General features: G+C 43.2%; 1 protein-coding gene across 1 annotated transcript in view; it reads right to left on the bottom strand.

Annotated features, from left to right (window-relative positions):
• LOC136793321 (uncharacterized) overlaps nucleotides 1-12,058 on the bottom strand; it is an 89,425-nt gene that overhangs the window by 44,166 nt on the left and 33,201 nt on the right. Inside the window, exon 3 of the mRNA XM_067022530.1 lies at nucleotides 2,068-2,322. Coding sequence (XP_066878631.1) covers nucleotides 2,068-2,322 — 255 coding nt within the window. The remainder of the gene's footprint in view (nucleotides 1-2,067; nucleotides 2,323-12,058) is intronic.

Here is a 12,058-nt window from a genome sequence, read left to right as displayed (position 1 = left end):
ACTCCTGGATATATATCTGGACAAAACTATAAGTCGAAAAGATACATGCACCCCTATGTTCATAGCAGCAGTGTTTACAATAGCCAAGACATGGAAACAACCTAAATGTCCATGGACAGGTGAACGCATAAAGAAGATGTGGTACATATGTACAATGGAATATTACTCAACCATAAAAAAGAATGAAATTTTGCCATTTGCAGCAACATAGATGGGCCTAGAGATTATCATACTAAGTGAAGTAAGTCAAAAAGAAAAAGACAAATACCATATGATATCACTTATATATGGAGTCTAAAATATGACACGGATGGACTTATCTACGCAACAGAAACAGACTCACAGAGAGCAGACTTGTGGTTGCCAAGGAGGGGTGCAGGGGAGGGTTAGATTGAGAGTTTGGAACTAGCAGATGCAAACTATTATATATAGAATGGATAAACAACAAGGTCCTATTGTATAGCACAGGAAACTATATTCAATATCCTATAATAAACCACAATGGAAAAGAATTGAAAAAAAAAAATTGAAGCAGGCCTCCTGGTGGCTAGGAAAGCCGACCTTTATCCCACTCTTCTTACTCCTGCGAAAGTGCAAATTATTCTTACCCACCCTACTGACTCCGAATGACCTGCACCAGGCAATAAATAGCTGGTTCGAGATCCAAGATGGGAAGGAATGACAAATAGGATTTAAGTTGCTTTACTTTTGTGAAATTCAAATCTGTAATGAGGCTGTGTAACAGATCTAGATCTAGATCTGCTGGCTTTTCGAAAATTCACTTTACACCACTTAAACACTTCGCTTTTACAAAAGGCCTACATTAGTACCTGTTTTCCGTAACCAAAATAAGTCTGAAGAGGATATTCTTTTTTACGAAAAAAGGCAAAAAGCGAAAATAGCGTTCAGCGTGCGTTTTGCAGAACCCTTTATAGAGGCAGCATGTCCTCCCTGCACCTGGAGTGGTCCCACGAGGCTCCTTCCCTGGGAACCACGCTCAGCATCTCAGCATCAAGCCACCATAAGCTTTGAACTGTGTCTGTGGGCATCTGTGCTTCAGCTTGATATATTTTGAGCATCTGTTAATAAGATGTGTCCTAAGGTAATTGCTTCTTCCTTTTACGCCATTTCGGCTTAGGAAAGGTTTCGTAGGAACGCTCCACTCTCGGACAGCGGGGAGACCTGTGCAGGCAGGCATGAGAGTGGCCTCACCTCCCACTGCACCACCCAGTCCTCACAGAGGTGCCCCAACAGGAGTCTTGGGTGGGAAAAGGAAACCACCAGTCACAGGCTTGGGGGGAAGTTCATGAACTTGCCTTGTAAACATCAGGCTGGCTCTCCAGGCTCTACCTACTTTTAGATAAGGCAGGTCTGCATTCTGCTCGGGCCCGGCCAGCCACATCCCCCCATCCTTGAGCTCCTTGCAGGAAAGAGCACACCTTGTATCGCTATATTACCAGTGCCCAGCACTCTACCAGGCGCAGATGAGGCACCAGAAAATGTTCCTTGACCACGAATTGACTGACTGATTTGCTTTCAGCTCCACACCCTAGGATGGATGAACAGCTCCCAGAGAAGGTGAACAAAACCCAGAGGGGTTGGTCAGACGGTCATGGAGGGTGGTTCTCCTCTGCTGCACCATTGCCAGGTCTCAAGGATGCAGGAATGGGAGCCTGAGCTTTCCCACAGCTCCAGCTGGCCTCCAGAGGAGGGTGCAGGGAGCTCGTGTCTGAGCTGGAGTTACTCCCCGGGCATAAGATTTGCGGCCGAGCCAAATGCTATGATGAGGTTAACGCATATGATGATTAACTTAGCGGAATCAAATTAAACCAGTAACTATCTATTGAGCAACTAGCATGTAGACACTGTAGAGAGAAAGAAATAAAGGGTGGTGTGGTAGAAAGAGGAATGAATGCAAACTCTGCCACTAGCTGGTTACAGACCTTGGGGAAAAGTCTGTCTTTTGGCCCTTAGCTTCTTCAAAGTCATCTACAATGATTTAAAAACTCAATCTCAGCCCTAAATGGATGAACAATAATTGACAGTAAAAAACAAACAAAAACTCACTTGCTCCTTTGCTCGAGATGATCATCACAAGGATCCCGCCAGGGTCTACGAGCTCGGAGAAGCCCCTCGTACCCACAGGAGGGGAAGAGCCAACGAAAGGAGGCCTTGCCTGGCAGCTGTTCCAGGCTCTGGCTCCTGAGAATCGTCTCGCCCTCTGTGCTGCATCACAAGAGCTTGGCTGAACAGCGGTCAGGCTGGGAAGTCGGTGCCCAGGGGCTTGAGGGGGCAGCTCTGTTCTCCAGGATGCAGTAGGCTCTGGGGATAGAAGAAACAAGGAGGTTACAACTGTTCCCGACCAACAGGCAAGAGAAGATTGTTTTCTTTCTTCCTCTCTTGCTATCCTGACTGTGGGATCCATCTGTAACCTGTGAGTCAGAGAATCAGGCTCATTATTTCTGCTCTATAAAAACACCTTCTGAACCCTGGTTATTTTCATTGTGCTTTTGTACAGTCGAACATAAAATGTCTAAAGGGAACTAAACCCATGCTAATTCTACATGCTAAGTGGACATACTTCCTGTACCAAAAGGAGCATATTTCTGAGCTCTGTGGTATAATGAGCAGTTCAACATCAAGGTGGAGTGTCAGTGATTAAAAAAAAAGAAAAACTAAATAACATGTAAACGTAATTAGCATCATTAGCAAACTTGCCATATCCTAGGCAGCACTGTTATTAGACCACAAACCAAAATAAATGAATCACAACCTAACAACCAACCAACCAACCCACAAAACAAAAAACCAAGAAAGGATCAAAACATAATTTTAATCGATTTTGTAGATTAAATTGATAGCTTGGTAACAGAGTTACAAAATGACGCTATTTGAAAAATAAGATCTCTGCCAATAAAAACATATTTCTAATGCTCTGGTTAGGTTTGCAATGGCTACAAATGCAAATAAGTTTAGAGAAAGTAAAGTCAGAGTTGTCAAATGCAAGTCAATATACTTTTCTTATTCTCCTCAGAATTACTACCTGCAGCCTCTCAGTGTTATGAATGCTGAATTCTTGCTCTAGTTGATGATATCCTGGACAGGCCTCCCTCAGAGGGAGCTCCTTCACTCATTCCTCACATTTTAAGGAGGAACTTGGGGACCAAAGTCCAACGACTGGATCCTACATTTAGCTCTTCCACTAACTGTGATTCTGTACTAGTTACATCACCTTTCTATGCTCAAATTCCTTCATTTGTAAAATTATCTGTAAAATTACAAAATGATGTTGGAGTGTCTCTAGGTAACTTTTACACTCTGAAGTTACTCAATTTTATGTCAAACAGACATAACGCCAAAATTCTAATAATTTAGACACTAGAGAGACTCCATGAACTCTCTCTGGCCACATGACAACTAATGAACACACATGAGACTCTAATACCAATACTCAATGATAAAAATTTTGCTAAGATGTAGAAACACAACTTAATCATCTACAAAGTGATAATAATAACCCTGGCTCTAAAGCCTGTGGTACTCTTCATGAACATTAAAAACAATAATACGGTACTCGTGTAGCAAAAACCTACACTACTGAGTGTGTCTCTCCTTTCACACAACCATCACACTCAGAACGCTAAGGACGCTACTGTGTGGGAGTTTCAAGCCATTCTGTGCAACACTAGCTGGGGGTCCTACAATTTAATAACTCAAATCTGACACCATTTACTGGGAGATGGCATCACCTTCCACAGGCTAAGGGCTCCATCCCGCGAGAACGCCCTCATCCCACTTCAGACGCCAATAGCAAAGCCAGGCTGTCACTTGTGCTTCCGAGCAATTGGCTATATACATCAGACGTTCCCACGATCCCTTCTCAGGTTTCATTAATTTGCTAGAGCGGCTTACAGACTCAGGGAAACAGTCTATTTACTGTTTACCAGTTTATTTTAAAAGGATATGATAAAAGACACAGACGAACACCCAGGTGGAAGAGCTGTGTAGGACAGGTGTGTGGGAAGGGGCGGAGCTTTCATGCCCTGTGCAGGTGTGCCACTCTCCCAGAACCTCCACGTGGCCACCAACCTAGAAGCTCTTCAAAGCTCTTTCATGGAGGGCTTTATCACATAGGGATGGTCAACCATTAACTCCACTTGTATCCCCTCTTCCCGCGCTGCAGAAGGGGAGGGTGCTGAAAATTCTAAGTTTCTAATCATGGCTTGGTCTTTCTGGTGGCCAGCCCCCCGTTCAGGAACCCACCAAGAGTCATGTTATTAGAACAAAGGACACTGTTATCATCCAGGAAATTGCAAGGGGTTTAGGAACTCTGTGTCAGGATGGGGGCTCAGAGACCAAATATTAGAACAGAAGATGTTCCCAGTGCTTTTCTCACTAGGAAATTGCAAGAGTTTTAGGAGCTCTGTTGCAGGAACTGGGGCAGAGACCTAAATACAATTTTTTCTGTTATCTCACAGTAGTATTAAAGAAATATCAGCAAGCTTTGCCTCTAACAAAGTAATAATGACCCACACGACAGCTGTCAACTCATTCTAAATTAATTTCTCCTGACCCCTGGGTTAATGATTAATTTTCCTGTCCCTGATATGCACAATATTCTGCTCATTATAAGGAAAAAAATCCATCAAACTGATTTATGAGTACATTATAAAAATAAATTGATATCTGTAAGCTGGTGACCTACTGATGAATAGGAGGTTCATCAATAGCATGGGGGATTTTTAAATGAATTTTAGAATTGTATTTATTTTTTTATACAGCAGGTTCTTATTAGTTTTCCATTTTCTACACATCAGTGTATACATGTCAATCCCAATCGCCCAATTCATCACACCACCACCACCCCACCACCAGCACTTTCCCCCCTTGGTGTCCATACATTTGTTCTCTACATCTGTGTCTCTATTTCTGCCCTGCAAACCGGTTCATCTGTACCATTTTTCTAGGTTCCACATATATGTGTTAATATACGCTATTTGTTTTTCTCTTTCTGACTTACTTCACTCTGTATGACAGTCTCTAGATCCATCCACGTCTCTACAAATGACCAAATTTCGTTCCTTTTTATGCCTGAGTAATATTCCATTGTATATATGTACCACATCTTCTTTATACAGTTGTCTGTCGATGGGCATTTAGGTTGATTCCATGACCTGGCTATTGTAAATAGAGCTGCAATGAACATTGGGGTGCGTGTGTATTTTTGAATTATGGTTTTCTCTGGGCATATGCCCAGTGGTGGGACTGCTGGGTGATATGGTAATTCTATTTTTAGTTTTTTAAGGAAACTCCATACTGTTCTCCAGAATGGTGGTATCAATTTACATTCCCACCAACAGTGCAAGAGGGTTCCCTTTTCTCCACACCCTCTCTAGCATTTGTTGTTTGTAGATTTTCTGATGATGCCCATTCTAACTGGTGTGAGGTGATACCTCATTGTAGTTTTGATTTGCATTTTTCTAATAATTTAGTGATGTTGAGCATCTTTTCATGTGCCTCTTGGCCATCTGTAAGTCTTCTTTGGTGAAATGTCTATTTAGGTCTTCTGCCCATTTTTGGATTGGGTTGTTTGTTTTTTTTGATACTGAGCTGCATGAGCTGTTTGTATATTTTGGAGATTAATTCTTCATCTGTTGCTTCGTTTGCAAACATTTTCTCCTGTTCTGAGGGTTTTTTCGTCTTGTTTGTAGTTTCCTTTGTTTTGCAAAAGCTTTTAAGTTTCATTAGGTCCCATTTGTTTATTTTTGTTTTTATTTCCATTTCTCTAGGAGGTGGATCAAAAAAGATCTTGCTGTGATTAATGTCAAAGGGTGTTCTTCCTTTGTTTTTCTCTAAGAGAGTTATAATGTCTGGTCTGACATTTAGGTCTCTAATCCATTTTTTTTTTTTTTTTTTTTGTGGTATGTGGGCCTCACTGTTGTGGCCTCTCCCGTTGCGGAGCACAGGCTCCGGACGCTCAGGCCCAGCGGCCACGGCTCACGGGCCCAGCCGCTCCGCGGCACGCGGGACCCCCCCAGACCGGGGCACGAACCCGCGTCCCCCGCATCGGCAGGCGGACTCCCAACCACTGCACCACCAGGGAAGCCCTCTAATCCATTTTGAGTTTATTTTTGTGTGTGGTGTTAGGGGGTGTTCTAATTTCATTCTTTTACATGTAGCTGTCCAGTTTTCCCAGCACCACTCATTGAAGAGGCTGTCTTTCCTCCATTGTATATCCTTGCCTCTTTTGTCATAAATTAGTTGACCATAGGTGTATGGGTTTATCTCTGGGCTTTCTATCCTGTGCCATTGATCTATATTTCTGTTTTTGTGCCAGTACCATACTGTCTTGATTACTGTAGCTCCCTGAAATCAGGGAGCCTGATTCCTCCAGCTCCATTTTTCGTTCTCAAGGTTGCTTTGGCTATTCGGGGTCTTTTGTGTTTCCATACCATCTCACACCAGCCAGAATGGCCACCATCAAAAAAATCTAGAAACAATAAATGCTGGAGAGGGTGTGGAGAAAAGGGAACAGTCTTGCACTGTTGGTGGGAATGTAAATTGATACAGCCACTATGGAGAACAGTATGGAGGTTCCTTAAAAAACTACAAATAGAACTACCATACGATCCAGAAATGCCACTACTGGGCATATACCCTGAGAAAACCATAATGCAAAAAGAGTCATGTACCAAAATGTTCATTGCAGCTCTATTTACAATCGCCAGGACATGGAAGCAACCTAAGTGTCCATCAACAGATGAACGGATAAAGAAGATGTGGCACATATATACAATGGAATATTACTCAGCCATAAAAAGAAACGAAATGGAGTTATTTGTAGTGAGGTGGATAGACCTGGAGTCTGTCATACAGAGTGAAGTAAGTCAGAAAGAGAAAAACAAATACTGTATGCTAACACATATATATGGAATCTAAGGAAAAAAATGTCATGAAGAGATTAGTGGTAGGATGGGAATAAAACACAGACCTACTAGAGAATGGATCTGAGGATATGGGGAGGGGGAAGGGTAAGCTGGGACGAAGTGAGAGAGTGGCATGGACATAAATACACTACCAAATGTAAAATAGCTAGCTAGTGGGAAGCAGCCGCATAGCACAGGGAGATCAGCTGGTGCTTTGTGACCACCTGGGGGGGTGGGATAGGGAGGGTGGGAGGGAAGGAGACGCAAGAGGGAAGAGATATGGGAACATATGTATATGTATAACTGATTCACTTTGTTGTAAAGCAGAAAGTAACACACCATTGTAAAGCAATTATACTCCAATAAAGATGTTAAAAACAAACAAACAAACAAACAAAAAACCAAAAAACATTCTTAGGTTGGAGTCAGTATGTTTGTTTGCATATGTTTGCAAAGAGAGAAAAGCCTGGAAGAACATACACCAAAGTGCTAACTCTACTTCAGATGACATGGAATTGCAGAAGGCGGTGAGGGAGGGGATGGGTAAGTTTGTTAATGTTTCATTTTTATGCTTTTGTTTGACTTTGTATTGTTTATATTTTTAAATTTTCTGTACATTATGTTTTGACACCTTAAAATACCTTTCTGGCTGGGGAGAGACTGCCCCTCCTCGGCGTGGCCAGTCCTTTGAGACAGCAAAGGGCTCAGCCCAGCTTGCCTGTGATATGCAAACTCACCCGGCCAGGGCCACACTTTCTCTCTCTGGACCTTGCACATCTGCAGGCCACATTCCTCTGCCTTAATCACCCCAAGGTCAGGTACCAGGCATCTGGGACCACCCGTGTTCTTTAGAGCCCCAAGAAATTATTCCAACTAGCCAATTCCAAACGGTTTCCCCTGCCCTGCCGTGGCTTTCTCGGGAATGCCCAGTACAGGCTCTGGCCTTGGTTTTCCCCTTGCTCTTGCTTTCTGTCTCCTGACCATCCTGAGGCTCCCCCACATGATCCTCTCCACGTGCTGTGCTTCCAGCATCGAGGACCTGGGACAACCATACACTGATTCCCTGAGCTTCTCCTGTGTCCCCTCCTGTGGCTGCACGTGACTGACCGTCACCCAAAAGACACAGAACAGACATGTTATGCAACGCTGTAGAAACTGTCATTTAAAAACATCTAATAGGGCTTCCCTGGTGGCGCAGTGGTTGAGAGTCCGCCTGCCGATGCAGGGGACGCGAGTTCGTGCCCCGGTCCGGGAGGATCCCACGTGCCGCGGAGCGGCTGGGCCCGTGAGCCGTGGCCACTGAGCCTGTGGGTCCAGAGCCTGTGCTCTGCAATGGGAGAGGCCACAGCAGTGGAGAGGCCCACGTACCGCAAAAAAAAAAAAAAAAAAAAATCTATTATTTATTTATCATTAATTTATCTTTAATTGAAGTATAGTTGACTTACACTATTAGTTTCAGATTATAACATTCCATATTTTTATAGATTATACTCTATTTAAAGTTATTGTGGGACTTCTCCGGTGGCCCAGGGGGTAGGACCCCATGCTCCCAATGCAGGGGGCCCCGGTTCGATCCCTGGTTGGGTAACTAGATCCTGCATGCATGCCGCAACTAACAGTCCGCATGCCGCAACTAGGAGCCCGTGTACTGCAACTAAGACCCAGTAACATTCAATTAAAAGTAACATTCAATTAAATCAAAAGACCTTTAACTTGGATTACTTTTATTCCCAAAGGGATAATTACTGACATTTCAGGCATCAGATGGAGGGGGTGCAGTGACAGAAGGTTCTGAGGACAAAGTACACCCCTGTCTGTATGTGAGGAGAGAGGGGGCCGATTATAAAATGGGACTGGCTACGAAGCATTGAGAAGGCCTCTCTCAAATGTTCGCTCACTATCTCACTGCATTCCTAACATCAAGCCCTTTATATAGGATTATTTCAATCAGAAGTGGTAGGAACTGCCGGGGGTGATGTTTAATTTTAGCTTCTCATTCTTCACTTTTAGTATGATTCACCCTATTTGTCTCAAGCCTTTGGCTTCCTTTTAGGAAGCAGATGTTTAACCTCCTGTTCCTTGAGCTAGTAATCTCTATAATTAAGAGCTCCGAAAGAAAACTGGAAGGGGTACAACCTAGTTCTTGGATAAAATTGTATCTGTGCGTGGGAAATTTATTTCCTTCCGACTACTTAAATTATAACTTAAGCGCCTATAGCATTTGTTTGGCATTTAAATTTTAACAACAAAGCTTCACTTGGAAAAAACTGTGGGGAATCTTGGCTGACTTCTTTCAAATTCATCTTTTATTTTCATTTACATATTTCCAGCCAGTACATTTTTATGGACTATTTTCAAGTTTTAAATGTTTAACAGACTAAACTAGGGGAAGGCTCTGCTCTGCCACATGAATGACTAAACGCTTGAAACTTCAGTGGGTTTAATGTAATAGCTGCTTCACACAAAGTGAGGTAGACCCATTGTTCCTCTTCCATTTTGAACTCACGTCATCAGGTGCACGGGGCTCTCCAAGGGCACCGTGGCAGGGGATGAGAGGGAAAAAAGAATGTATGGGATCCTTTATGGACCAGGGCTTAAGGTGACTTGCTTCACTTTCCCCCAGATTCTAATGGGCAGACTCTCAACCCAACTTAACTGCAAGGGAAACTGCAACACGTAGAAGAGTAGATGGATATTTGTTCATCCAAAGGAAGGGGCAAGAGATGGAAGACAGACGGGGTGGGATATTTGTTACGTATCATCAGTGTCTACATTAGACAGAAATGTTTAAAATAACTTCCCAAAGCAGAAACACAGAGCAGAAGAGAATGATTTTAACATTGTGCCTTTACTGCTTGTTTGACGTTGCTTTAACACTGCATATCAGAATTTTCTAAGGATAGATACGGAAAGTACTGATTCTTACTTGGAACAGGTGAAACACTCATCGTTGGGTGAAGAGTGTGAAGCAGGCAGTGAGGATGGGTTCAGTTTAGAATGAAGTGAAAATTACACATAGGCCCTGGGAAGGGAGAGACCAGGGAAAATAGGCAGTGGAGCTGGGGTCTGAAAATGAGAACGCTATTCAATTTTCAAGATACTTCTGGAAGGGCCAGGAGTAGCTAGATTTTCAGTTTCGGGAACTTTTCTTCACACATTGAACCTTTGCTCATTCTTTTTTTTTTTTTTTTTGGGGGGGGGGTACGCGGGCCTCTCACTGTTGTGGCCTCTCCCGTTGCGGAGCACAGGCTCCGGACGCACAGGCTCAGCGGCCATGGCTCACGGGCCCAGCTGCTCCACGGTATGTGGGATCTTCCCGGACCGGGGCACGAACCCGTGTCCCCTGCATTGGCAGGCGGATTCTCAACCACTGCGCCACCAGGGAAGCCCAAACCTTTGCTCATTCTTATTCCCTAGGATTGTGTCAATATTCCTCTTTCCATCTTTCTACTCTCCCTATTTCTCATAATTGGTTACACACACAAAAAAATTGAAAATTTAATCCAAGAAAAAAAAAGGTTGAAGATTAGAGACAGGCTAATGTCACCCCAATTTTTATAAAGGAAAGAGTAAGATATCCAGAGACCCCAGAAGATGAAGCCTGAGGTCCACTTCTGTCATGAAGGATACCGAGATGAATAAAATACAGATCCTTTCCTCAAGCAGCTCACAATCGGGTACGAAGAGGTGAAGACGTATAATATGACATGGGACCTAAGGGCTCTATATACAAAGTTACAACGGGAGTTTAAATTGCACAGCAAGCATAGCTGCCTGTGGGAACAGGGACTTGTTACAGAAGGGATGTGTGAGTGTGTCTCAAAAAATGAGACATGTGCAAAGTCAAAGAAGCCTGAACTATCATGACTTGTTCTACAGGAGTGAGCCAAGCTGGATGTGGGAAACTGACGGGGAAGATGCTGGAAATAGAGGCTGCGATCAAAGTGTGCAAGTCCCCAAAAGCCAAATTAAGATATTTGAACATTTTGGGGCAAATGACAGCAAGCTATCACAGGTTTTAAAGGAAACAGAATGATTATATGAGAAGCTTCCCAAACTGGTGCTGGTAGAAAAATGTCCCTCACGGAGTCTGCAGTCAACATGGTTTAGGAAACACATCACAATGTATCTCCTTGGAGATTCACAAAAACTCTAATGAGCATAATATACACTTAAGAATTCTGTTTTTTAGCATTCAAAGTAGGATGTGCAAGGGTATTTGCACACCCACATACCTTGTACTTTATTTTTAACTTTTTAATTGAAGTACAGTTGACTTACAATATTGTGTTAATTACAGGTGTACAGAAGAGTGATTATTTTGCAGATTATATTCCATTATAGGGTATTACAGGCTATTGGGTATAATTATCTGTGCTATACAGTAAATCCTTGTTGCTTATCTATTTTATGTACAGTACTTTGTATATGTTAATCCCACACTTCTCATTTGTCTCCCCCCCTCCACCTGAGAATTCTTGAAATAGAGAAACTTGTTAACTCAGTTTAGCACAGTATTTCGAAAATATAATTATGTACGTGTATTAGCTTTCTATTGCTGTGTAGCAAGTCAACGCAAGTTTAGGAATTTAAAACCCATTTATTAGCTCACAGTCTGTGGGTCAGAAGTCTGACATGGCATGACTAGGTTCTTTGCTCAAGTTTAACAAGGTTAAAATCAACGTGTTGCCCAAGCTAAGTTCTCACCTGGAGGCTTTGTGGGGCCAGGGCGGGGGAGGCGAGGGGAATCCACCACCAAACTTTTTCATTGTTGGCAGAATTCAGTTCTTTGCCTCTTTGCTGTTGCAGAACTGACGTCCCCATCTCCTTGCTGGCTGTGCACCGGAAGTTGCTCTCAGCTTCTAGAGGTCCCTTTCAGTTTCCTTCCGCATGCCCCTCCCCCGCCACGACAGCTCACAGTATAGGGGTTTGCTTTCTTCTAGGCCAGCCAGAGCACATCTCTCGGTTTTCCCTTCTCTGACTATGGGGCCCATGTGATTAGGGGAGGCCCACCAGGATAATCTGCCCTCTTAAAGTCAATCAGTTTGGGACTCTGATTACATCTGCAAAACCTCTTCACAGCAGTAAGTAAATTAGTATTTGATTGAGTAACTAGAGTCCAGGAATCTTGA

This window comes from Kogia breviceps, chromosome 20 (genome assembly GCF_026419965.1).
Source record: "Kogia breviceps isolate mKogBre1 chromosome 20, mKogBre1 haplotype 1, whole genome shotgun sequence".
In the NCBI taxonomy this organism is placed as follows: domain Eukaryota; kingdom Metazoa; phylum Chordata; class Mammalia; order Artiodactyla; family Physeteridae; genus Kogia; species Kogia breviceps.
The sequence above is the reverse complement of the archived record's forward strand: the minus strand, read 5'-3'. Positions and strand labels throughout refer to the sequence as shown.